General features: G+C 38.3%; 1 protein-coding gene and 1 long non-coding RNA gene across 5 annotated transcripts in view; one reads left to right on the top strand and one right to left on the bottom strand.

Annotated features, from left to right (window-relative positions):
• The window catches only part of ERO1B (endoplasmic reticulum oxidoreductase 1 beta), a 61,516-nt gene that overhangs the window by 4,990 nt on the left and 29,367 nt on the right, over positions 1–27,159 (bottom strand). For 3 of the 4 annotated variants that reach the window (XM_086679608.1, XM_086679607.1, XM_086679609.1), the window contains 10 exons: positions 26,637–26,719; positions 21,453–21,526; positions 16,200–16,320; positions 16,033–16,079; positions 10,559–10,585; positions 6,415–6,507; positions 6,044–6,290; positions 4,929–4,998; positions 2,629–2,715; positions 1,578–1,711 (listed from right to left, as the gene is read on the bottom strand). In XM_086679608.1, coding sequence (XP_086535734.1) covers positions 1,578–1,711; positions 2,629–2,715; positions 4,929–4,998; positions 6,044–6,290; positions 6,415–6,507; positions 10,559–10,585; positions 16,033–16,079; positions 16,200–16,320; positions 21,453–21,526; positions 26,637–26,719 — 983 coding nt within the window. Of the gene's footprint in view, positions 1–1,577; positions 1,712–2,628; positions 2,716–4,928; positions 4,999–6,043; positions 6,291–6,414; positions 6,508–10,558; positions 10,586–16,032; positions 16,080–16,199; positions 16,321–21,452; positions 21,527–23,700; positions 25,674–26,636; positions 26,720–27,159 lie in introns of those variants that run through there. The other variant, XM_086679610.1, reaches the window with a different exon arrangement.
• Positions 1,459–13,827, top strand: LOC147575775 (uncharacterized). Its single transcript, XR_015241541.1, has 2 exons — positions 1,459–1,616; positions 13,023–13,827. It is a non-coding gene; the product is annotated as an uncharacterized LOC147575775 (long non-coding RNA).

Here is a 27,159-nt window from a genome sequence, read left to right as displayed (position 1 = left end):
TGACAGAGCAATGTGGTGCTGGGTGCCCTGAGCTAAAACTGTATTAAATAGGCTGTTGGACAGAGAAAACTACGAATTCACTTATGTAAAGCTAATGCACAACCTCCCCGAGGTGTAACACAATAATTTTTATGTGTTAGTATGTGTTAGTGTAGCCAGTCCTCAGTATTTTAAATATTAAGGATAGCTAAACCCCAGCTTTAGAAAATAAGCTGAGGACTTGAGAGTCACTTGTTGGTACAAGTCCCACAAGGTACCATTTATATACAAGGGACTGAGCCTGAGTGGCTCATTTGGTTAAGCGTCCGACTTTGGCTCAGGTCATGATCTCACAGTTTGTGGGTTTGAGCCCCGCGTCAGGCTTTGTGCTGACAGCTCAGAGCCTGGAGCTCGCTTCAGATTCTGTGTCTCCCTCTCTCTCTGCCCCGCCCCAGCTCATGCTCTGTCTCTCTCAAAAATAAATGTTAAAAAAAAATTCAAACATCTTTTTCATTTAAATTTCATTTAAATACTTTAATTCAGTTTCTCCTGTTCCATCTTACTCATAGGCCTCATAAGTGAGTGAACTAAATTTTCCATCAGGCACTAATCACTGATGTCCTATGTCCTCTGTCATATGCCTGAAATCCCAACCTACAGCGTCATCTTTAAATACACAGGAGCAACAGGTGATATCTAAGATGGGGAAGAGCCAATTTAATTTAATGGCCCCGTTTTAACTCAAAAATGCACGTTAAGAAAACCTAAGAAGGGCGCCTGGGTGGCTCAGTCGGTTGAGCGTCCGACTTCAGCTCAGGTCACGATCTCACGGTCCATGAGTTCTAGCCCCGCGTCGGGCTCTGGGCTGATGGCTCAGAGCCTGGAGCCTGCTTCCGATTCTGTGTCTCCCTCTCTCTCTGCCCCTCCCCCGTTCATGCTCTGTCTCTGTCTCAAAAATAAATAAACGTTAAAAAAAAATTTTTTTTTAATAAAATAAAAAAAAAAAAAAAGAAAACCTAAGAAATGATTTCTGCATCATGTGGTTCCCTATTTTTTAAAACAATTCTTCCTTGACTTGACTTTGGGATTCTTTTCCTTCTGCTCTGTATTCTCAGTTCACTGGTACTGCAGGCCTCTCTGGGGGAAAACTCAAATTCTGTTTGAAACCATCTGTGTGCAAACCAAAAGCGAACCTGTGTCTGTGCTGGGAGAATGGGGTAAGAATGAACGAAGGGAAAATGCCGCCTCGGCTTAGGAAAGAAAAAGCAGTGAGAAGGTGTCGTCTGTTTCTTTTCTCACCATCTCAACCCAGCTTTCCTTTCCTTACTCCTGCTGCTGTGTGCCAACAGGCTACAGCCAGCTGAAGGGAGCGTTATCAGGAGAGTATCTGCCCCACGACACTGAGAAGGCGATCGGACTTTATTCATTTTTCCTGGGACCTGCGCAGACCCTGGACAGTGTGGACAGGTAGGATGCCATAGAATTCTTTCTCTTTGTCAACCAAACAAAGCAAATGACGTTAGCAGAGAAGATGATCTTTGTGGTCCTGCTGAAGCCAGCAAAACCCAAGAAGCCTTCACTGTGAAAACCGTTCTTACCTCCCGAAAGCATTTAAAAGAGCAACTATTTCCTGTCGGGTGAGTTGGAAGCCTTTAGATGGGCTGTTCTCTGGAAGCTTTTGGATTTCTTTTTCAGAGAATAGGATCTTCAGGGCAGTTCCTAAACCCTGAGTCTAAAGAAAATAGTGATACATGTTAACAATTAAATTCCTGTAGTAATAATTACTATAAAGGTTAAAAGGAATACGCAGTCACTGTGATGAGAGTCAAGAAATTCATATGAACTGAACTTTTCACCAAAATGTTAAACTGCAAATTACAGTTTCTACTTCCTCACACATTATGTATATGATAAATGTATCTAAACTATTAAGGAACCTGAATAACTTAACACTTGTTGGACATAAATTACTAAGATGCTTTAACCTAGAAAATATCCCATTAGAATAACAGTGTTCAATATGTAACCCTGAAAGCAATCTTTATGGCCCCTAGCAATTCAAAACGTAGAAGCTATTAGTGAAAACCACACTTCAAAATTTATTAGAACTAGAGAAAAAATTTTGTCTCGATCTTTCCAGGACTTCTTGTCATACTTGTAAATAAATAAGATAAAGTATCAAACAATCCTTTCACACTGAATAGACACAGAAATGGGCCTGCTTGGCAGAACTTCTCTTTTATGTGGGTTCAAGCCCCCCATCAGGCTCTGTGCTGACAGCTCAGAGCCTGGAGCCTGCTTCAGATTCCGTGTGTGTCTCTCCCTCTCTGCCCCAACCCCGCTCACACTCTGTCTCTCTCTCTCAAAAATAAACATTAAAAAAAAAAAAGAAGAAAAAATGAATCTGAGATTGTACCAATAGAAACAAATACGATAAAACCAAAATCATTAACACAAACAGGAGAGACATTCTTACACATATAACACAGATTTAATATATTCATCTTTTTCATCGAAGAAGCAGGAAATCCACACTTTAGATCCTCTAATTTCAGTGAATAATGAGGGCACTGTACTAAAAACCTGCAACTTCCCGGGAGGAAAATTTAAGGTTAGAAATAGTTTTAAAACAGAAGACAAAATACAAACCTGCAATTTCCCCCATAATCTGCATTTGTCACATCCAACGCAGTCCATTATTCGGGAGATGTTCTTGAAGTGTAAGCGGAACTCCTCCTAACGTGCAGGACATATTTTTTATGCTCATTAGAGGTTTAAAATTAAACTGCATTGGTCTGAATCGTAAGAAATAAAAGTTCTGAAGCTTATTAATGAAGGAGTTTCTCAACAGCGAAGAAGAAAAATATTTGCATTTGTATGACATAACATGGTACATAAAACGGACCATAGAAATTTATACAAGTCATTCTATGTATTAACACAAATGTTTTATTGAGGTGCTACTCTCTACAAAGTAACACTATGGGAGAAACGAACGTAAATGATAGGTGGGTTTTACTCTGAAGGAACTTCACTGCTGCCTCCATTTGATATCTGCATAGAACAAGGGGTAAATACCTCTCTATTACGTTTGGCTTATTTTTCACATATTGCTTATGTGAGGCCACATCGGAAAGCCGGCCTTAGACCAATGATCAATTCTCATCCTTCCCCTTAGAATCACACACTGTAATGGGTGCTCCATCAGCCCCGGTGATCACAGGGCTGTGCGATCCTCACATTTGCTAGACAGCCTCTGCAGGGACAGCTGCCTACTGGACCTTGTATTGTGCTGTAATTGTTTCCTACACAGGAGAGACTCTAAATCATGGTTTCTAGGACTCTAAGATCAGTCTCCTCTGAGGCTAACACTAGTTAAGAGAGTTTCCTCATCTTTTGCATTTGGCAAACACAGAAAATAAATTTCATTTCATTGTACCCAGGTAAACATTTTATTTATGAAGCTAGAGGCAAGCGGCCTGAAAACTCTGGCCACCAGAAGCCCTGTCTGGCTGCCCAAAGGGTTCCCAAGAAGCAGTATCCCAGCCACAAGACAACAGAAAGAACACAAGTCCTCTGCTCTCCATTCTCATATAGTTTGTGTTCTCAGGAGCAGATGGAAAAGTGAACTGAAGTCCCCCTTTATACCCTTTGAAAAACAGCAAACATAATTTCCAGCAATTTCTAGTTGAAAGCTAGTTCCTTTCTCACTCCCACCTTCCTCCTCCACAGAAAGATCCAGTTATCCAAAAGTATAACATTTGTATAAATACTTAGAAAATAGACAGCAATACAAAAACATATTAATGTTACATTACATACCACAACAGCAACATGCCCCTCAAATAATCATCAAACAAAACAATCTTCCAAAACTAAAATAGAGTTGTATTTAGTATACAGGGGACTGTTACTTCACTTCAGAAGCCCCTAGAAACCCCTTCCAGAGTGAAGCATCACTCGGTGCTAATTTAGTAGTTCTTGTAGTATATCCACAACTAAGACATCTCCGAGGCAAATGTGTTTCAGAATTCAGAATTTTCCAAATTTCAGAAATACAGTACATACAGGATTTATTACGAAACATGCCACCGGAGTGTGTGGCAAAACCTAGTCATCAAATACATTAATGTTTCTGTTGCAAAATGTAAGAATATTCATACAGCGGAATTTTTGAAAAACACTATGAATACTCGTGTATCAGTTCTGGTCAGGTTTTGCTAACAAATTAATTTGCACCAAACAGAAGAAAAACATTACCGTGTTGGAGCTTTCTGGATTTCAGAACTGCTTATAAAGGATTGTGGAGCTGTACTAAAAGACTATTTGCCAGTCCATTTCAACTATTTTTATGAACATTTTAAGGGTACAGTATATTCCCTAACATACTGTAAGCAAATGAAAATACAGAGCTGCTAACATGAAGTTTGATAAGGTTCCTTAAATATAGTCTCCTTCTGATATCCTAGGTTAGCAGGTAATTTTTTTGCCTTTTAGGTCAGTCCATAAAGACAAAGACATAATAGTTCCAGAAACTGGAACATTCCAGAAGATATCCCATTAAATAAACTTTAGAAAAAATACGGTATTTATTGCCTTCAAAATGGCTAACAGTTCACGATTTTAGAATCAAAACAGGACACGCTGTGATTTTAAAGTAAGAAAACTTGCTCTCAAGATAAAGACCTTTAAAAAGACATTTACATTTACAAAGGTTCCATATTCATTGGTCAGAGTAACAAGTGAGGATTCACTGAGAGTTGGCCAGAACAGAAAGGAGAAAAGGGGAATTGAAAAGTACAGAGAAGAGGTTTTCTGTGTCATTTGTAGTAAAATCCAATCAGACCAACTTCAACAAGATAGAGAACTGGAAAGAGTTCAGATGGACAGGATTAAAACACAGCCAGTAAACTGCTCCCCGCCCTAGCCCCCAAGCTCAAACTTTTTACCTTTAATGACTTGGCCCCCTTTTTGTCACCTGCAAACATGGACTTCTCATCAAAGTGCATGGGAAAGGACCTGATGAAATGACAAGACTGTAAGTTACAGACGAAAAATTCAAGTACTAGGCAGTAGAGCTCTGGCAGAATTTTCTGTCCCTTGAACAAATGCTTACACATCATAATTTACACGTGTGTGAAGTTCAATAGCACAGGAAGGTGGCAAACAGCTCATATGTAAACTACTCAATAAAAGAGTAAAACAACATAAACATGGCTTTGTAATTTAGAAGACTGTTTTAAAGAAATTACATGATAAAAAATAATTCAAAAAATGAGTTTAAAAGCAATTTATGTGGAAAATGTGCAACACTCTTAAAAAAAGGTTTTAAAATTTAATGCATAATTTAATGCATGTTTAAATTATGCTCATTTTAACAACCAGCAAACTCAAATTTTACAAACTCAGCATTTTTAAAAGGGGTTCTATTCTAGAAGGTCAAGCTAACAACAGTCCCTCAGGTATCTGCCTTCATGCTAACCCCCTTATAGCAGCATCTGAATTTAAACAGCAATGGGAAGAATACAAAACTGGCAGAATACATTAAAACAGCATTAAACTTTGACACCACATAAAATGTAAAGTTATGTTTGAAAATACAGGCCATTTGCAAGTGTGGACAGGCTGTTCTACTTGCTCTGCTGTCCTTCTGAGCATTTTCCTTCTCAGGTGTGACCCTCCCTCTTCCTAACTGGCTTTCAGGAATCAGTTTCTGTTGTATTTCAAGCACTACCTCATTCATATTCAGAGTGCAGAATTTCAGATTGCTGATAGTCAATTCTTACCTTGTATCTTTTTTTTATTCAATATATGAAGTTTATTGTCAGATTGGTTTCCATACAACACCCAGTGCTCATCCCAAAAGGTGCCCTCCTCAATACCCATCACCCACCCTCCCCTCCCTCCCACCCCCATCAACCCTCAGTTTGTTCTCAGTTTTTAAGAGTCTCTTATGCTTTGGCTCTCTCCCACTCTAACCTCTTTTTTTTTTTTTCCTTCCCCTCCCCCATGGGTTTCTGTTAAGTTTCTCAGGATCCACGTAAGAGTGAAACCATATTCTTACCTTGTATCTTGAAAGATATTCAGTAGAAGGGTTTTTGTGTCAGCATCTTCTTCTACATTTCCAGTGTAAAGATCAACAATTGAGCGCTCAAAATACGGGGCGACCTTTGATAAAGCTCGAAGCTCAATTAAGTATAAAAAGTACAGATTCTTAAGCCTTCTTGGACCTTCTCCTTTAGTTTCCACAGGGTCAAAGCGGCGTTTAAATTCTTTCATATTGGGTCCCCAGCTAGGTTTACCCCACGTTTCTACAGAGAAAGAGAAATACATAGCATACCTTTAATAAGTAGGTTTTTTTCCCCTCTCTAGAGAATATATATCCACCCCCAACAATTTTTACAATAGAAGATTTCTACATAAAAATGGGATTACCTTCCAAAAGATAATTTGCACACAGATGTAAATTGATACTAGCATGAAGTCCCGATATAAGCTTATAGAAGACTCTCTTCTCCAGACACAAACCTATTCAGAAAAAAATTGAAAAAGAAATCACATCCATTTAGATAACGGAAACACTGAATCAAGGAGATTCAGTACACAGGCTTATTTTTAAAGTTAAGGTTCAAGGAAATTAAAAATAATCAAGGAATAACAAAATGATTAGGTCAAGATTCTCTTACTAGAAGATTCTGACTTCTGAATGGAGTTATGCACATGCTAACCTAATGCAGAGTAAGACAGAAAATGCTGGGCCCTGGAGCTCCAAGCAGTATGGGTGTACTTGACAAGTTCCCACGTTACTCAGAAAGCAGTGGCACAGACTTTTCATGGGTTAGGGCTAAACTGTAAGCCAATACAATTAGAAAGCCACTGCTTTGGCTTAACAACAGCTGTTTTTCCCTTTCCCTTTCCTATGGCTGTCGATTCTCCGACCCTACTTGATTGTGGAGGAAGACGAGACCGCATTCCATTTCTCTTCTTCCTCCGGATTCTTTAGTGTGTCTTACTAATCCTCCACCCTACAATCCTCTAGTTCCACTGGACTATATGGTCCACTTGGTAAGGAGGCAAAACCTGGGAAACAGTAATCCAGGAATTTCAACCAAGGAAAAAAAAGTAGGCTGACTGTTTCCTCTGAGTAGAATCAGATCAGACGGAATACAGGAATATGATGGAAAATGATTTTATGTAGCCTTAAGCCACACAGGCTTTTGCTCAAACAGAGGTCAAGCTAATTCCACTACCCTATCCTACCCCTACCTCCATTTTTACTCTTACTACAAAAGTACTATGCATTGTGGATGTACTTAACGCCACTAAACTTAAAATAATTAAGATGGCAAAGTTTATGTTACGCATATTTAAATGGTAAATTTTGTTATGTATATTTAACCACAAAAAAAAGAAAAAATTCTAGAAAATATTCTTCATAGACAATTTTTGGAATAGATAAAAATGCAAAAACCTAGATTTTAAGAATCCACTGAATGCAGAGCATTTGGCTTTTTCCTTCTCTTACCATCCAACAGATTTTTTGTTTTTGTCATTTTTGCTTTTTGTTTTTGTTTTTTTTTTGTAAACTCTCCCCATGGAGGAAAAATGAACTTCAACAGTGGGAAGGAACTAAGAAAAAACCTCACTTGTAAGCTGTGGGATTTTTTAAATGTAAGAGTACGTACGCGGCTGGCTTTGCATTTTCCCCAAGATGTTTTAGATCTTCAATTTACCCGATGTTCTACCCTATATGGCTGTGAAGCAAGTAGCTTTTAACAGGAAAATATAATTCTTTTGAGATCTCATTCCCTAATTTAGAATTCTTGCTAGAATATTCCCATTGTCATGGATGGAGACCAAAAGTAGAAATTAAGTTCTTTTTTGCAGCTTCTTCCTAAAAGTATATGGCCCAGTTTGAATGCTCATGGTAGCAAGGCATATAAACATCATGAACAAGTTTAATGAACTACTAAGTACTAACTTTTCCTCTAGTAAAACTTTTCATTAAATCTGTTACCAAGTAGCAAAATGATCAGATGTATAGTTCACTTTCTTTTCCTTCTAACGCACCTCTGTAAGCAGTGTTTACAGCCAGTAAAGTGTCTAAAGACCAGAGAAGGGAAAACAGGCAAAGCACGGCTTGTGAAAATTCATATGCCTAAAAATAAGAACACAGACTGGGAGACCATTCTAATTTGCAAAGCCCTCAAAGCCCTTTACTTGGAATGGGGACAGGTGAGGAGTGCGAAGGAGCAGAAATGTCTTTCCATAAACTGTGAAAATAAGGTAACTTTAAGCAAAGTGGTTAATAATAGAAGATGTGCCAACTGAGTGTACCAATAAAACACATAGCACACCTTGTGGGAAATTGCTGGACAGCTCTTTCCTGCCTGCAGTCTGCTGGCAGGCATGACGAAGCCATCACAGTCATGTTAAGTAACATCTACAGAAGCTGATTTACAAAGGCAAAATTTACCGATTTCTATTTCTAAAAATACAGAGCAAATTCAACTATCCAATTTAGACAATGGTTCTCTTTCTTTTGGATTTAATTTCACCCAGATTCATTTTCAACAAGTGAATTACAGGACACGGATATGTAATTTTTTCTCTCACAAAAGGGCTAGATTTACTGTAACAGTATTATTGGATATTTGCACGTTGTTTAGTGATTTTCAAAGGCATTTTTACAGGCATCATCTACACGTACAGTGTAGGTGAATTGGATGGCCATTGTTAATCTCATGTCCCAGATGAGCGAACTAGATCTCAGAAAAGTTCAATCAGATGCCTATATATAGGAGTGTTCTCTGAAACCATGTATCAGTATTCAGGGAGTCCCATCAGTAGGACACTAGAAAAGTGGTTAATAAAGAATACCCTAGAAAATTCAATATTGCCCGTAAATCTCATTCTCATCCTCCATTATCAATATTCAGAGTCCCTTACCACCTCTCTCAACCTAAATACTAGTCTTCACAATTTGTATCTTTAGAATACAGCTAATGAAGTAAAATTAAGAATTTTCTTCCACATAGGCCATTCATCAATATAATTCCTAGTAGTACTGGCACATCAATAATGTTCACCTTAATAATGGCCAACACAGGTACATACTACATTAAAAAAGAGAAATCAGGGGGCTCCTGAGTGGCTCAGCTGGTTGCGTGTCTGACTTTGGCTCAAGTCATGATCTCTTGGTTTCTGAGTTCAAGCCCCACATCGGGCTTGCTGCTGTCAGCGCAGAGCCCGCTTCTGATCTTCTGTCTCCCTCTCTCTCTGCCCCTCCCCTGCTTGCACTCTCTATCAAAAAAAATAAACATTTAAAAATAAATAAAAATAAAAAAGAGAAATCATTTTCACAAGGTAACATCACCAATTAGCAAACATAAAATAAAGTACTTAGTTTAACTCTGCAGAGTTCCTATACAGTTATGATTTCCTGTATCATTCAACTTGGTTATCTTTCACCGACACATTTTAACTTTTGCTTTCATAAATTAATGACAATTTGGTAAATTTTTAAAAAGCATATACCCAGTTGTTTTTTTTTTTAATGTTTATTTATTTTTGAGACAGAGAGAGACAGAGCATAAACGGGGGAGGGTCAGAGAGAGAGGGAGACACAGAATCTGAAATAGGCTCCAGGCTCTGAGCTGTCACCACAGAGCCCGACGCAGGGCTCAAACCCACGAGCCCTGAGATCATGACCTGAGCCTAAGCCGGATGCTTAACCGACTGAGCCACCCAGGCACCCCTCATATATCCAGTTTTCAACTGAAGTTGTTAAAATCCTAGAATGCTTCAGTTTTCCATTACTAGTATTTATATTTTCAACACCAAAAAATGTAAGAGTTCAAAGTATCTACTGGGAGCTACATTGCTTTATCCTTTAGTTAAACAAGTTTAGACTATCTTAACATGTGTAAACATTGTTTAATCTTCTGAAATCAAATGTACCTTCCCTCATTTTCATATATATAACAAGTACTTCCTTCCAACAAGAAGGTCTCTACCTACAAAGCAAATTTGCAAAATGGTTACTAGGAAAGCAGTCTGGATGAGTGGTACAAACAGAATGAAAATAACACCGAGGAGCCAGTTATGAAAACCCGAGGACAGTATGTGCCGTGTATATCTCCCTAATGCTGATTATTTTTGGCTGACCAATAACCTCAAATTTTTCAAATAATTATATCCTAAAATACAACAACTTACAATATGTTGTTTTCTTTCCTTTTTTTTCAACGTTTATTTTTTTGGGGGACAGAGAGAGACAGGCATGAACGGGGGAGGGGCAGAGAGAGAGGGAGACACAGAATCGGAAACAGGCTCCAGGCTCCGAGCCATCAGCCCAGAGCCCGACGCGGGGCTCGAACTCACGGACCGCGAGATCGTGACCTGGCTGAAGTCGGACGCTTAACCGACTGCGCCACCCAGGCGCCCCTGTTGTTTTCTTTCAACACTGTAAAAATTAGTTGTCTAGGTAATGAATCCTGAACTTACAAAAATATATTCAATCAATCCATACATTTTTATAGGAGACTAATAAATTTAAAATGCAGATGTGTAAGTTTACCTTCTAGCCACGTGTAGAACGATTCTCCTTTAAAAAAAAAAAAAAGATACACACAGAATTGGGTTAAAATATTTTAAACAGTCACCTACAAATCAGAATAAATTAAGCACATAAAGTATTTCCTACGACAGATTAAGGAACACCTCTAGAAATGGCCACTGCTTCATGTGAAGTAGAAAAATAGGCATATGGTTCTAGAAAATAAAGCCCCAAAGTACTTTAAGTAACTTTGGGAACATTTTCTTATAAATGATACTTGACTAAGCAAAATTTTTAAGAAATTTTTCAGTCAAATATTATGTAATATTATTCATTAGAAGGCTTAAACATCCCTAAGTATGGTGGTGAAAGAGTTTAACAATCTTAAATTTGCTTTTCATAACAGCCATATAATGCCTTAAAATTTCTAGAAAAAAAAACAGTGAATTATAATCCAAAAATCAAATTAGTAATTATTCCATTTTTTCCTGAGCAGTAAAGCTAGATACATTTCCTCAATTCTCTAAAACTCCTAAATTGCAAGAGGTAATTTTAAGATCCCTTAATTTTTAAAAAATTTTTCAGGAACATCAATGCCTAAAGTATGGAAGGACCTGACTTAGCCGTGTACTAATGCTAAAAGAGCGATTTCTAGACCAATGCTGTTCTGACTAGAAAAAAAAAATGACAGCCAATAAACATCAATCTAGTTCATCAAAATAGACTTTGTGAGTTACCTATCTTTATTCTACCTGAGAAAAGCAAAGCAGAAGACAAACTCAACACATAGATGAGCTGAGCAAGGAGTCTAGGGGATAAATTAGATAGTGGGGAATAACGTTGTCTCCGGAGAGTCTTCATACTTTGCAAAACTACACAAACATCTTCCCACAGATGAACTTATTCCACATACTCTGCCTAAGGACCATTCATCATAATCTCACTTGTTTACTCAAGAAATCCCAAACGCTATCAGGAAAAGTTGAGCTCCCCAATCCTCAAGAATGGCCTCTGCTCCTCTCCCCCAACTTAAACTACTACTGTATGAAGTGTTCCCTACTGCTAACACGGTCTCCCCAAACACGCTTGATTCTTCTCTTCTGAACTCCTTGGTCCATGCTATTTCCTCCTAATAGCACACAGGATCCAATTTCTATCAGCCTAAACCTGTCCCATTACTCAACACTCCTCTCAAATGCCACTTCCTCCACTAAGCCTCCAGATCAGTGGGACAGGATCTGTCCCACCTCTAAAGAGCTAGCTCACTTACTGTTTTATTATGTATGTGCAGCACTTCTTTGCCATTATTTATGAGCAGTGCTGGTCATTCCTGCTACATACTGTCAGCATCTGTAGGGCAAGGCATCATCTCTCACACATCTTTCTACCTTGCACAGTGCTCATCACTGCCTTGAGCACAGAGAAGTAAACAGCCACTTGAAATAACTATTTTGATTGTTTGGGGGCAATTTATGACTGATATTCATTTGGTAACCTGGAGTAATCAATTGGTGGTAAATTACTATTCATCAGATTACTTATTACTGTAACAGAGGTTACAAATTACAAAGACAATAAGAAAACAAAGGCACAAGACAAACTATCTGGTAAAACTATCTTGTCTCCATTTCTACAGAACATATTCAAGCAGATTATAATAACCGCAAAGTGGGGAACTTGTAATGTAATCCTGGTTTCTACACTAAATATTTAAGATGGAATTTATACATCTTTCAAACATAGGGTAAATATACATTATAAAACATTTATTTTTGTCACCATTCATTGGTGGCTATTTCTGGAAAAATAAGATAAACATTTTCTTTTGAATAAAGGGAAAAATCAAATTTTGATCACTAAAAACATTTTCTCTACACTTGAGGCAAACCCAAATAGAACAGTTTTAACTCACCATCATCTTCTCCTAAAAGAGAAAATAATAAACAGGATTTTAGAAACTGTCTTCCATAGTTCAGATTTTAAACCTATTTAATTAACAACATTAAAACTTACTGTGTTAAATTATTAATTATACTATGAACCTTGGTCAGTGTATAGTGATCTTCCAAATGAGACTTCTTGATAAGAATGGAGGCCAAAAGGTACAAGATTTTCACAGATGTTTTATACAATAAATATCAGAAAGCCTCTGGGGGTGCCTGGGTGGCTCAGTCAGTTAAGCGTCCAACTTCAACTCAGGTCATGATCTCCCGGTTAGTAGGTTCAAGCCCCGCGTTGGGCTCTGTGCTGACAGCTGAGCCTGGAGCCTGCTTTGATTTTGTGTCTCCCTCTCTCTTTGCCCCTCCCCTGCTCACACTCTGTCGCTCAAAAATAAATAAAAAAATGTTTTAAAAGCCTCTGAAAATACTCCTGAAGATCACTAGTTTCAATAATTAACAAAGAGACCCAGCTGCTTCCTTCATCCTATGTGCACAACCCGCTCTGAACATTGCTGTTTCCATGCCAGATACTTCTCTCTTTCCAGGTACTGCTCCTCAGCACGGACACACCTTAATAAAAGTATCGCCCAAACTGTCATCCGCAAAAGTCTCACTGCAGGTGCTGCAGAGCTCCCCAGACATGGAGAAGCACTAGAAGGTTGGGCTCTAGGGATCCACAGCAGCTCTGCCTTTGTCAGCTCTGTATGTGGCATTCCGATACAAGGTTTCATTTTCAGAAAGAAAGGTTCTGCTGTGGAAACTGTTGGAAAGCCAGTTGTACATGCCTAGCTGTATGGCTGGGGAACAGCAAGCAGCATGGTGGAGACGGTTGAGGAGCTGTGAATCGACATTAGCAGTTTCAGCAGAGATGGTGTTCAAAGAGCATCGGCCAGAGCTACTGAATTACTGCATGGATCCCTCACCTGGTGGCTGGGACCCCCCCCCCCCCCCGGTCCCTTGTCTCCCCTCTTTCTTGGCTGTTTCTCCCCCCCTTTCTCTGCCTCCCATCTTTTCCTACGTGGTGCTCTCCTTCCTCTCATCTTTCCAGTGGTCTCACACCTCTAATTTATCATAATATGGACCTGAAGTATTTCTTGGGATGTGATGGTTTTGTTAAATTAACTATATTTTCTGCTTTAAAAGCCAGTGATCGAGGGCGCCTGGGAGGCTCAGTCGGTTAAGCGTCCGACTCTTGACTTTGGCTCAGGTCATTATCTCCTGGTTTGTGAGATTGAGCCCCATGTCAGGCTCTGTGCTAAGCAGGGGAGACTTTTTGGGATTCTCTCTCTTCCTCTCTGCCTCTCCCTCCCCCGCCCTCAAAATAAATAAATGTTAAAAAAAAAAAAAAAGTGATCATATTACTCAGCCATAAAGGAAAGGAAACCCTGTCACTGGTGACAACATGGATGGACTCTGAAAGAAAGAAGTCAGAGGACAGATAACGTATGATCTCTCTTAAATGTGGAATCTCAAAACAAAACAGAACAAAACTCCCCAAGCTCACAGATCCAGAGAGCAGACGGGTGGCTGTCAGAGGTAGGGTGTAGGGAGTGGACAAAATGGGTGAAGGTGGTCAAAAGGTACCTACCGTCCAGGTATGAAATAAGTAAGTCCCGCAGATGTAATGAACAGCTTGTCAATTACAGTTAACAACATTGTATTGCATATTTGAAAGTTGGTAAGGATGTAGATTTTAGAAGTTTTCATCACAAGAATAAAGATTCTGTAACTACATATGGTCACAGATATTAACTAGACTTACTATGGTAATCATTTTGCAATATATACAAACATGTAAACATCGTGTTCTACACCTTGAACTAATATAATGTTGTATGTCAATTATACCTCAATTTTTAATGTTTGAACTCCAATCCTAAAAAACAAACAAAAAAACTAATCATAAAAAAGGTCTGAAGAATGCCTTTCAAGATCTGCACTATGGAACAGAGTGTGTGGACCAGGGTGGGTGTGGGGGGGAGCCTTCTCTTTTTACTTTATATAACTTTTGCGTTTCCACTTTTATAATAAATTATAAGGTCAAAGTAGCAAAACAGACAAAGGATGAGAAACCATGCACACCCTTTTCATGATCCAATTCCCTTCTCCCCTAAGCAAAGAACATTTGCTACATTGTAAAAGAGTAGCTAAAAGCAGTCCATTCAGTCAACCTTTAAAGATGCCTTAAAGATACAAATCTAGACCGGAAATTCAAGTTCTTAAAATCAATCCTGGTCTGAAGAAAACATCAAAAGTGCAAGTCAATTACAGAGTTGCTAACAGAGTTTGGCTCCTTGTTGAGAGCGGACTGAAGATGTGCCCAGGTAGTTTCACGTTGATTAACCTCCAACTGTCTACAACAATGCTGTCCCAGAGAAATACAACACTAGCCACATGCGTAAAGTTTTTTCTAATAAAAATTTCTACTAAAGTTTTTTTGAATACCCATGTTTTAAAAAGTAAAAAGTATATATGCACTACAACAACTGTACATTATATGAGGCAAGAGTTAAAGCAGTCCTATCAAAAGAATAAAGTTGTTCCATGGTAGAAGGATTTTACACTGCTTCCATTTTAAAATTTAAACAAATTAAGAAAAATGTCAAACTTGGTTTTACACTAGCCATATGTCATGTCCTCAATACAGCCCAGTGTGTCAAGTGGTAAAGCTTGGACACAGCAGGTCTAGAGTAAAGCTGCAGGCAACCTAACTTTCTGACTCCTCTACATCCTTAGGACTCAAATGTGCTACATGGATCAGCAAGAACCCTAGGCATCACCTGGGAGCTTGTTAGAATCTTGGGCCTTACCCAAGACCTACAGAATCAGAGCCTGTATTTCAACAAGGCCCTTAGGTACTTCATACGCACACCTGAAGTCTGAGAAGCACGTTATAAGCCACTGGTTCTCAAACTTGCCTGCATATTGGAATCACCTGGACAATTAAAACAAAACAAAACAAAACAATACAATACCTGTGGCTAATCCCAAAGATTCTGACTTAAGTTGGTAGAGGATAGGGCCTGGAAATCCAGATTTTTAAGAGTTCCCCAGGAAACCTCTGATATATAAGCATTACTCATATATTCTGATTTATTTCACCTAGAACTCCTACGTTAGGGCCTGGCACAGATCAGACACTCAATAAATGTCAGTAATTAAATAAAACACATAGAAACCTTGAGACTCAATTATGAACTAATCTTATACTTTTTTCCAAATGTTTATTCATTTTGAGAGAGAGAGAGAGAAAGGGGCAGGGGAGGAGCAGAGACAGGGAGGGAGACAGGGGAACCAAGCAGGCTCAGCACTGTCAGTGAGGAGCCCGATGTGGAGCTCAATCCCACAAACTGTGAGATCATGACCTGAGCTGAGATCAAGAGCTGGATGCTTAGTCGACTGAGCCACCCAGGCGCCCCACGAATTAATCTTATACTTCTGACCATTCACATTAAGAAAAACATAAAATAGTTGAAAATTCACTCAAAATTTGTTTAGTTACAAAGACACTTTGTAAATAATCTCTGAAAGCATGAAAATGTATGAAACACCCACCTCGGCTAGGCGCCAGAGGGTTTAAGGGACGATAAACGGATCGAGGCCTGAAAAAGCAAGTGCGAAACTCAGTCATAAAACGGTTTGATTTTTGTATGTAATGTTTTCCCTGCAGAACCATGCCCCCCTTACTCCATCCTCCCTTCAGCCGTTTTCCCTCCAGTTACTTGAAACAGTTTTCTTCGTAGATGCTGTTCCACACTCTCCATGCAGAGGGCCCTTTGTAGCCAGTGTAACGCTCTGGGTTCAGCAACAGGTCGACATACTGAGCAGCTGGGGATCGCTCATCTGAACAAGAAACAAGTCATGAAAACCACCTCTATGTCACCAGTTATCTGAAATTTCACATTATAACACAAGCAGAACTACCCAAAGGTTAGAGAAAGGCCAGCTTTTCAGGTAATCTCCAATGTGAATGGTAGAATGGTTAGCACACTTGTGACTATACTTGACCCAGGGTAACTTACACTTGAGAGAGAGGAAAAAACAACTCCTCCCTTTCCTTCCGATACTCGATACTCTCTTCAGTAATGGAATGCACCTCCCCTTCTTAGAGGCATTCGTTATTCTTAAGTTTTAACCACCCAGGATCGAAATGACCAGACTATAACTTGTTCTAGTATTTTATTTCTTCCCTATGCATACACCCACCTACACACATGCTTGCAACCATTTTTTTTTTATTTTACTAAATATATATTGTACTAGAAATAGAAAAATTATACTGACCACGCTTCCCAAATGTATGATTCATAATGCATGTAAGCTGGAGTGCTATATATGTTGGCCCAGATGTATTCCTTTATTTGTATGTTTCCTCCCTTTTGGTGTCATGAGATCAAATCGATGGTATACAGGCACTGACTTAAAACAGTGGCCAAACACAGTCATTAAAATACGGCCCCTCTTCTTTTCATTACCTAACAATATTCATTAACCATTCAGTGACCACAGACAGAGATTACCCATAACCATTAAGAGTAAAATGGAATCCTGATGCACACCTTCCAAGAACTACTTGGCTTTTGTAAGGAAGTAGGAAGAATACAAAGATAATTACAACTTGTCATTACTAAATGAGTTATATCTAACTTACAGACAACAGAAACATGAAGAATACTGCCTCTATTTCTAGCCCTAACATTATATAGACATTCCACTATACAAGCTAAGATAGAGAAAATAGGTAATTTACAGATGGATGAACAGAAACTGCCCATGGACATGGATTGATTCAAGATTTAAAAACAGTAATTTAAAAAATCTTCATTACAAAAAGATTCAAATTATGAACTGAATCAAAGTGTGACTTTTATAGGAAAGTTCAAACAAAAGCTTTACAACTCACTAGCTTCTGTTACAGATTTTTAATTTCTTTGAGTTGTTCACAATTAAACTCATTTGCAAAATTGATTTTACATAAGCTTTACAATATTAAACATATCATAAACACCTATATGCATGGACATATACGTATGTACACATGTATAAAGAATGTGTGTGTGCATGTAAGCCTACACATTTGTAGGCTCACCTACAAATGCACACAATGGACGGCTATCAACCCCTTCACCCAACAAAAGCAACTAACCAACCAATAAGGAAAAACAAACAGATTCAGATATTAAAGTACAAGGATTTAAAATGTAATTTTGGGCGCCTGTGTGGCTCCGTCAGTTGAGTGTCTGGCTCTTGATTTTGGCTCAGGTCATGATCTCACGGTTTGGGAGATGGAGCTCTGTGTCGGGCTCCGGGCTGACAGTGCAGAACCTGCTTGGGATTCTCTCTCTCCCCTCTCTCTGGCCCTCCCCTGCTCATGCACCCTCTCTCTCTCTCTGAAAAATAAACTTAAAAAAAAATGTAAGCTAAGGCAGTGACAAATCACAAAAGTCAATTATATCAACGTTTAATTTAAAACTTGCACCTCGGGGCGCCTGGGTGGCGCAGTCGGTTAAGCGTCCGACTTCAGCCAGGTCACGATCTCGCGGTCCGTGAGTTCGAGCCCCGCGTCGGGCTCTGGGCTGATGGCTCAGAGCCTGGAGCCTGTTTCCGATTCTGTGTCTCCCTCTCTCTGCCCCTCCCCCGTTCATGCTCTGTCTCTCTCTGTCCCAAAAATAAATAAACGTTGAAAAAAAAAAAAAATTTAAAAAACTTGCACCTCAATGTTCTTAATGTATGTTCCCTTAAATTAAATCAAAAGTGGTTTTAATAATTTTATTACTTTTTCAAACGATGAAAAAGTGGGTCTTATTAACCTACAGAATGGGGTTAGCAAACTACAACCCAAAGGCCACATCTAGTCTAGTGTGTACTTTTTGTAAGGAAAGTTTTATGGGAACACAAGCCATGTTCATTTGCTGTCTCACACTATTATGGCAGAGCTGAGTGGCTGTAATAGAAGCCATATGGTCCATAAAGTCTAAAGTACTTACCATCTGTCCATTTACAGAAGAAAACGTTTGTCCACCCCTGACCCATACTGGCAAGAACTTTGTGACATCTAGATGGGTGGTGGGGGGCAGCATACATAGGTCGCATTCCCCCTACAAACACACCAGTGCTGGTACCCCAACTTAGTGCACAGGCTTTCTGCGTATGGACACGGATAAAAAGTCCTGTTGTATACTCAGGATTGAGCCTACAACCCTCCATCACCAGCTTGATCCCAGATTGCTAGTAATGCACTGTTAAAGTATACTCAGTTGAGGAGAACCTACAGTTCACAAAGTCCCCAAATAATTTTGATACACAGCCAGATTCAGAAACTACTGTTTTAAACACTTTAAATTTACGTTATGTTTAAATTAATGTTATAATGGAAAAAATAAAAGTAAAAATCACACTATTTCAATTATATCTGAACCAACAATGTCATGCAGCAAATATATATTGAGCATGTATCACGTCCAGGCACTGTTCTGGGCACAAGGGTGGCATATACCACATAAACAACTAGGGTGGCATATATCACATCCAGGCACTGTTCTAGGCACTAGGGTGGCATATGCCACGTCCAGGCACGGTTCTGGGCACGAGTGTGGTAGTGGACCAGAGGAGCTCTCACTGTAGCTGGAGAAGACAGACAACAAGCAGATAACCTAAACAACCCACCACGCACGCTCAGGTAGTTCTCAGTGGTCTGAGAGCAGGCAGCAGTGCAGACAGAGAGGGGCAGTGGTTACCATTTCATATAGGGAGGTGACAGGAGGCTTCTCTGATGAGGTGACATGTGAGCAGAAACCTGAAGCAAAAGCAGCAGCCAGCCATGCATAAAGACAGCCACGACGACGACAAAATGAGCAGGGAAAGCAGCTTACCTTAACCCGCTAAATTATTTAAAAACCTACCGTTTGATCTATGAAGATCATCTTCCTTTCCAAACACAGAACAACAACAAAGCAGCCAAGCACACGGGCGTATAAACACATTCCAGTAAACGGGGTGACTATTCTTCAGATTTGTTGTTTTGATCCAGTGAGTGTAACTGAAATTACTCAACAGTGACTCTAAAGCTACTCTGATGGGCTTTTAAAAATTGTACATATAATACTCTGGTTTCTCTTCAGATTGTATACATCTTTCACCTTTTACTAAAAATTGTACGTATAAATCACTGGGAGACACACGAACATTACTACCCGGAAGAGCAGTGGTAATCCAACTAGCAGAACGGTTTACATGTTTAAGGACTACACAAAATAGAAACACCACTAATTATTTTAATTATACCATCCTAAAAATCTTAAGGGATGATTCGATGTAAATTCTTTTAGGACACTTCTTCCATTTTTACAATAGAAGGAGCTAATGTCAAAAAATTAGTTAATACTATTTATATTGATGAGGTAATTGAGTACATCAATTTAATCATATCAGGCGATCCCTGCCAATGAGTAGTATTGTTTACTAAATACCCATAAGAGAAATATATATTGCTATCATTTACTGAGAGAGATATTCACAGAAATGATTTTTAATGTAAAAAACCTGTCAACTAAGCACTACTGAAAATTTTTTATTTTAATAACGAACAGGTAAAATAAGTCGGCAGGAAGTGACCGTGAGTGTTGAACGTTAAATGTAATTAGAATGATGACCCAAGAGCAAATGAGAGTAAGCAGTGATGTTAATTCTTAACCTAGGTACAGCGGCTTGCTTCGATGAAACCTTTGGCGATTCTAAATATCGTAACAGGAGTTATGACACCCAAAGACACTTTTTTCAGATCTCTTAAAAATGTCCTTGCTGAAACCATATAAACCATGGTGAGAACGTTCCACTTCCTGGCTTTGTCTCAATTTCCCATACTACTGTAGCAGCTCACTGTAACTTACTCCATTACAGACTGGATTCACAGCACAGTTCTACAGACGAATCTTCCAAAAACCTCTAGAAAGCAGTATGACCACTCTATATGCTTTAAGAATTCAGAGGAACTTCTGCTATCTCCAAATGGGCAGGCTTTATCCCAAATTCTTTTCCACTACCCACAATATAAAGGTAAAAAGTAAAGAGAGGCCAAATGAATGATTTAAGCCTACTCAGCACAAAACTCTTGGAAATATTCTCCTCAGAAAAAATTCTGAGTCACTCCAATTCCCTTCTGCCATAGGAGTCATGGTAGTTATTGGTAAATAGTGCCCTCTCTTTGTACCATTCTGCAGACTCTTGGCAAGAGGGCTATGGGGAAGTCAAATTAGAGTCCTCCCCAATACTGCAGGGTATCTTTATGTTAGTTTGTTGAGACCTCCAGAAAATTCCATTGTGAACATGTTTATATGTTCACAGACCTAAACTAAGTGGCTTGAAATAGAGGTCCACAGGAGATGGTATGTCATGATGAAAAAAATATGGGATTCAGATCTGGGATCGAATCCCATCTCAGCCTCTTGCTACTGTGTGATCCTGGCTAAGCCAGTCTTTTTGAGACTCCATTTCCTTGGATATGAAATAACAGATACTTATTAAAGTAACTGCAAAGGGGCCCCTCGGTGGCTCAGTCGGATATGCACTGACTTTGGTTCAGGTCGTGATCTCACAGCTCATGACTTTGAGCCCCACATCAGGTTCTATGCTGACAACTCGGAGCCTGGAGCCTGCTTCGGATTCTGTGTCTCTCTCTCTCTCTCTGCCCCTCCCCCACTTGCGCGCGCGCTCTCTCTCTCTCTCTCTCAAAAATAAACATGAAAAAAAAATTAAAAATAAAGTAACTGCAAAGATGAAAAATAACGCACTTCAAGCACTGAGCACAGGGTCTGGAACATAAGCTCTCAATAAATGCCATTATGAACAATAGTAAGGTCCACACAGCAACATCCAGTGTGTTCAAGTTCTAATTCTGAGTATATTTTCATTGACTTCAAGTTCTTATAAAAGGATTAGAGTGAACAGAATTTAATTACAATAGTTTATTTTATTACCATCAAGTTCACAAAAGTGATCCTGTGAATCATCATATCTTGCCCAGTCAATGAAGGCTTCTTTGCTTTGATTACTAGGGAAGGAGGGAATAAGAAAGAAAAAAAAAATGATTAAATCTGGAGTTGAAAATGTTTACACTGCATCTTGTATAACTGAAAACAGATAACCCGAGGTCACATCTTTAATTTAGATAGTGTCACAAATTCAATTAGTGGTCAGATGAAGGAATGATAGCAAGTTTTATGAAAAACACAGATATTAACTCTCCCGTGAAGGATTTCTATTCATACTAAAGCTATTATTAGCCCTACTGCGATAATTACTTTAACTAGAAAATTTACAAATATATATGAGATTTAGTTCAACACAAAATTTAAGCTAGCCTTTTCACCTAACTTAGAAATTGTGGTATTTTTTTCTAAAGCAGGAATTGAATTTACCTTCATAATTCTTTTAACTTGTTTCTGTTATTTATAGGACAAAAACACCAAAAGCTGCATTTCCAGGATGTCCCTTCCAATGTGATATTCACTGGTAACACCAATATCATTTTTAATCAGGACATATCATTCATTTTACATACTACCTCACATTTAACAAAATCTATGATCAAGATCTCTACTTGGAGAACTGATAAAGGAACAATCACAGTCTCTCAAATAAACTTGGACCTACATTTACTTTAACTTATGTTCAGACCTTTTCTGTCTTAAACCCAGACTGGCAACATCTATAAGAGAACTATTATTACTCTTCTTTATTCACTACACAATAGGGGGAAAAAAAGATTAAAAAAAAATTATTTGTGTACTAAGTTTAAATCAGGTAGTTCCTAAATGTGTTACTTTCATAGCCAAGAATTTATTTTGTATTTGAAAAACTACTACATTACATAACCACTACGAGAAGTATATAAGGCTGACTGACTGGACTACCCCAACTTTATCAATAAATGTTTTCAATTCACTGTGGGATTTTTTTTTTCATTGTGGGAATACTGAGTTAACTTAATAATAAAAGTTAATGGAAATACTCATATCTTAGTTGACTCAGCTGAAACATATAATTCCATAAAACGAGAATGTCTAAGTTCTAGTTACAGCTAAAATAACTATCGTTAGGTTTAATTAGATACATCTTCCATTGAAAATAGTCAAGAACAAGACCACTGTGACATAAATTCCAATTTTCTTGTTAACAATCTGACTTAGAAAGACAAACTTTTTTCTTTGAGCATACTTATTTGATGACACTTTGTTGTTTCATCCTAAACCCTGCCTGAAAGCCACAGCAACAGAAAACCTAATGCTAACTAACTTAGCAACACTAGGCAACACTAACCTAATGCTAACAGAGCTGGCCCAGTTTGCTTTACAAATGAGTTAGAAGGAACCTCATCCAGGGGTACCTGGGTGGCTCAGTCGGTTAAGCATCCAACTTTGGCTCAGGTCATGATCTCATGGTTTGTGGGTTCGAGCCCTGCATCAGGCTCTGTGCTGACAGCCCAGAGCCTGGAGCCTGCTTCAGATTCTGGGTCTTCCTCTCTCTCTGTCCCTCCCCCACTTGTGCTCGCTCTCTCTCTCAAAAATAAATAAAATGTAAAAAAAAAAAAAAAAAAAAAAAGAACCTTGCCCAGCTTCTCTAAAAGTCAGTTTGAAGATGGATGCCAAGCTACTTCTATAAGAATTTCCTGGGCTTAAACCAGGGCTTCCTGTCAAGATGGTGCTGTGTGTTAAAGCAGGAGCCTTCAAAGTGGGAAACGCACTTTGAATGGAATGAAGGCCTTTCCAAAGGCCATGAGAGAATTTTTCAGGGTGGTGGGTAGGACAACTATCTTGATAATGCAGATTTTCATGAGTGCACACTTGTCAAAACATCAAACAGTATATTTCAAGTAGGTGCAATACACTGCATGTCAATTAAACTTCAATAAAGCTGTTTAAAAAATTACAGACCAATTGTTGGAGACGTGGAATGAGGAAATCTCGTATACTACTAGTGGCAATGTATTTTAGTGGTCATTTTGGAAGACCACGTGCCAGTATTACTTAATTCCACTTGTAGGTATATTCTACACAGAAATGCATACCAAAAACACCACCAAATATCCACCAAATTTTTTTTTTTTTTTGTAATGGCTGCAAAGTGAAAAACCCCAGCTATCAATGATAGTTGGATGGAAACATTTTGGTGCAGTCTTAACTATGGAATATTATACCAATGACAAGAGAATTAAATGCTACTAACCTTAAGAACATGAATGACTCTCACAGATGTGATGTTTAATAAAATAAGCCAGATACAAAAAAAAATACATTCCTTAATAGTTCATTTATATAAACAGGCAAAACCAATCTCTGCTAATATAATTCAAAATCATGGTTAACTCTGGACAGTGGTAATGACTAGGAAAGCCCACGTGGCAATCTTCAGGGTATCGAGTGCATTATTCTGGATAGTTGCTGCAGAGTTGATTTACTCTGTAAAATTGAACTGACCTTTACGTTTAAGATTTATACACTTTATTATATGTGAGTTACACTGGAATTTAAAAGTTTAAAAAATTAATAACTGCTATTCAACAAAATATCTGTAAGCAAAATTAAAAGACAAGCCATTGTCTCATATTATATGAAGAATGCCTACAAATTAATAATGATGATCTAGAAATGCACACCTACTCCATCTTTACCCTGCCCCCTCCCCCCCCATGGAGAAACAACAGCAAAGAATATGAACAGGGGCTTTACCTTAAAATCTTAGAATGACTTAAGGCCCAATCCTTTGATGACTTCTCTAGTTATATTCTCTCCTGGGTAATCTTATTCAGGTTTATAGTTTTTAAATAACATATATTTACTGGATGACTCCCACATTTTCTCCTTCCCCTGAAACTGAGACTTGTATATCCAACTGCCTGCTTGACATCTCCAACTGGATGTCTTATAGGCAGCTCAAACTTAACAGGTCCAAGGTTGAACTGTGATTTTCCACCAAACTTGTTCCTCCTGTAGGTATCCCAGTTCAGTAAATGGCAACTCCATTTTTCTAGTTCCAAATCTTGTAGTCATTCACAGTTCCTATCTTTTTTCAAACCTCACATCAAATCCCACAGCAAACCCTGTCCGCTCCATCTTCAAAATCCATCCAGAATCTGATCACTTGTCATCATTCCCACTGCCATTGCCCTAGTCTAAATTAAACCACCACCATATCTTAACTGGATCACTACAATAATCACATAACAAGGCTTCCACAGGAACACCTGCCTCCCTCAACACCTTCTCTCAAAATCCTCCAGTGACTTTTCATTCCACTTAGCCTCAAAGCAGTATTCGTAATCGTCTTCAAGGCTCTACAAGATCTCCACCCCACCCTACTCCTACGTCCACCCCTAGGATTTTGTGACCACTGTATTCCAGCAACACTGGACTTTCTGTGGTTCCTCAAATAATCTAGGCGTGCTTCTGCCACAGGTTCTTTTTACTAACAATTACACGTGCCTGGAACACTCATGCCCCAGGCAGCCATAACAGGACTTATGTCTTCATGGGCATTTTGTTCAAATGTCCCATTATCACTGTGGCCTTCTCTCACCAACCCATTGGAAACAGTGCAACTCCCTCCCCTCCCCACCCTGCCACTCTTAGCTCTCTATCATTCTTCTCAGTTTTCTTTTTCTCCCAAGCACTCATCATCATTTTACTTACTTCTGATACATTTTACTCAGTTACTGCATATCTCCAACTAGGATTAAGTTTCCTGAGAAAAAGAATTTGCCATGTACAGTGCTAAATGCCTAATATTCTAGAACACTGACTGGCATATTGCAGGCATTCATTTACCGAATGAATAAAAAACATAAATGTTCAATACACAGATCAAAAAAATGCTCAAACTCACTAGTAACAAAATATAAACAAAAATGAGGTACTACTTTACAGTCAAACATTATCCATTTTTGGCAAGGATGTGAAGAACAAAACAAGTTCTCAGTCCCGGAGGCAGTATGTAACCACACGAGTATTCTGGAAAGCCATCAGGCAGTAACACGAATAGGCGCACCTGGGCAACAGGAAGATCCAGCAGTTTTTCTAGCGTAGGACAAATTTCCTAGCGTACACCAAAAAAAATTTCTCAAGGATGCGCAAGGTGGCATAACTTATAGAAGTAAAAATTTGAACAATTCAAGTGTTTATCAATACGGGAACAGAGAAGTAAAATATGATATATTCATAAGGTAAAAAACACTCATCAGTTAAAAAAATGAGACAGATCTAGAAAAGCAAAATGTACAGTATAAAAATAAAGTTGAAGTCTGTTAAGTACAGTATTATTTTATATAAGGGAAAAGTAAAATCATACACGAAATAAAGATGATATATATGATAAAAAGAAAAACATAGTGGGTATACAGCAAATTCATGAGAGTAGCTCCTCCTAAGGCAAAAGGAAAGAAAACAGGATTGGGGAATAGGCCAGAGAGGACATGGCAGAAAAAGTTAACAACTATTCATCTGGAGTGAAGGACACGGGAGTATTTATTATATTATCTTCTCTAGTTTTCTATAGAATTGTTCTTCAATAGATAATAAAACTGCTGACTTTATTAAGTCTTTAACAGTTATAGTACATAGATGCCAGCCTAAACAAAAAGGGAAATTCAAAAGAAGTTCAATGATACTCCATTCCCCAGATTCAACTATAGATACAATCATTTCATAGTGCATAATCTGAGACCACTCACAATTACACTGGCCTTCCCAAGCAGGTTTTTATTACAATAAGGAAAAGTCAATAGGAAAAAGAATCTACGAAACTTAACAGTTATGGTAATAACTTTTCCCATTCAAAATGTAACCTACAGATTGAATTACTATTTATAAAACACTTAGAGGTTCAAGTTCCTTTTCCTATAATAACCAGGAAAAATAGACCCATAAGCCCTGCTAGTTGAGCAATCTTCTAAATTTTTACTTTTTAATAAAGTCACTATTGATCATACATTCCAGAAATTTAAGAACAAATCAGCTAACGGGAGGAAGCAAAGCAATCATGGAATTTAAGATAAAAATAACTTCTTCCTTTTAAGAATTACTTGAAGCAAAATCACAAATAGAAGATTTCTGATATAAATATACTAAACAAGAGAATATTTTTTAACACTCCTAAAATAAACTTGCCTTAATGTGCTGTTAATTGCTCCCAGTTTATTAGCTTGTTCACAATCTTCTAATTCTTTGGTGCTGTTTGCCACTTTTGAGTACTGAAAGGAAGTTCATAGGAAGTTTAGTAATAATCTCAAGTACGACTGGCAATCTGACAGTGATGACATAGATACATCAAAATCTCTCACATATGTAAGAAATACAAATCAAAATGTATCACAAATTTCCACCAACTAAGCTAAGACATTAAAAACAATTAGTGCTGGTATGTTGGTGATGACCTAAACTGAGAAAACCGTCTTGGGAAAGTAATTTGACAATATTTATCTGGAGCTGCAAAAATGCATAATATCCTTGAACCAGCAGTCTTAAAACTGAAACCATATCCAGAGCAACATTTAAAAACAAAACTAAAAACAAGGTACAACCACTTTAGAAAGGTATTAGGTACTATCTCATGTTGGGACAGCATAACGGATGCCCCAGCAACCTTACTTCTAAATACAGACCTAGGAAAACTCTTACATATGTACAATGA

The sequence above is a fragment of the Puma concolor genome, chromosome D2 (genome assembly GCF_028749965.1).
Source record: "Puma concolor isolate L17-30 chromosome D2, mPumCon1.1.hap2, whole genome shotgun sequence".
In the NCBI taxonomy this organism is placed as follows: Eukaryota; Metazoa; Chordata; class Mammalia; order Carnivora; family Felidae; genus Puma; species Puma concolor.
Note: the sequence above shows the minus strand (reverse complement) of the source record. Positions and strands in the feature narration are given on the sequence as shown.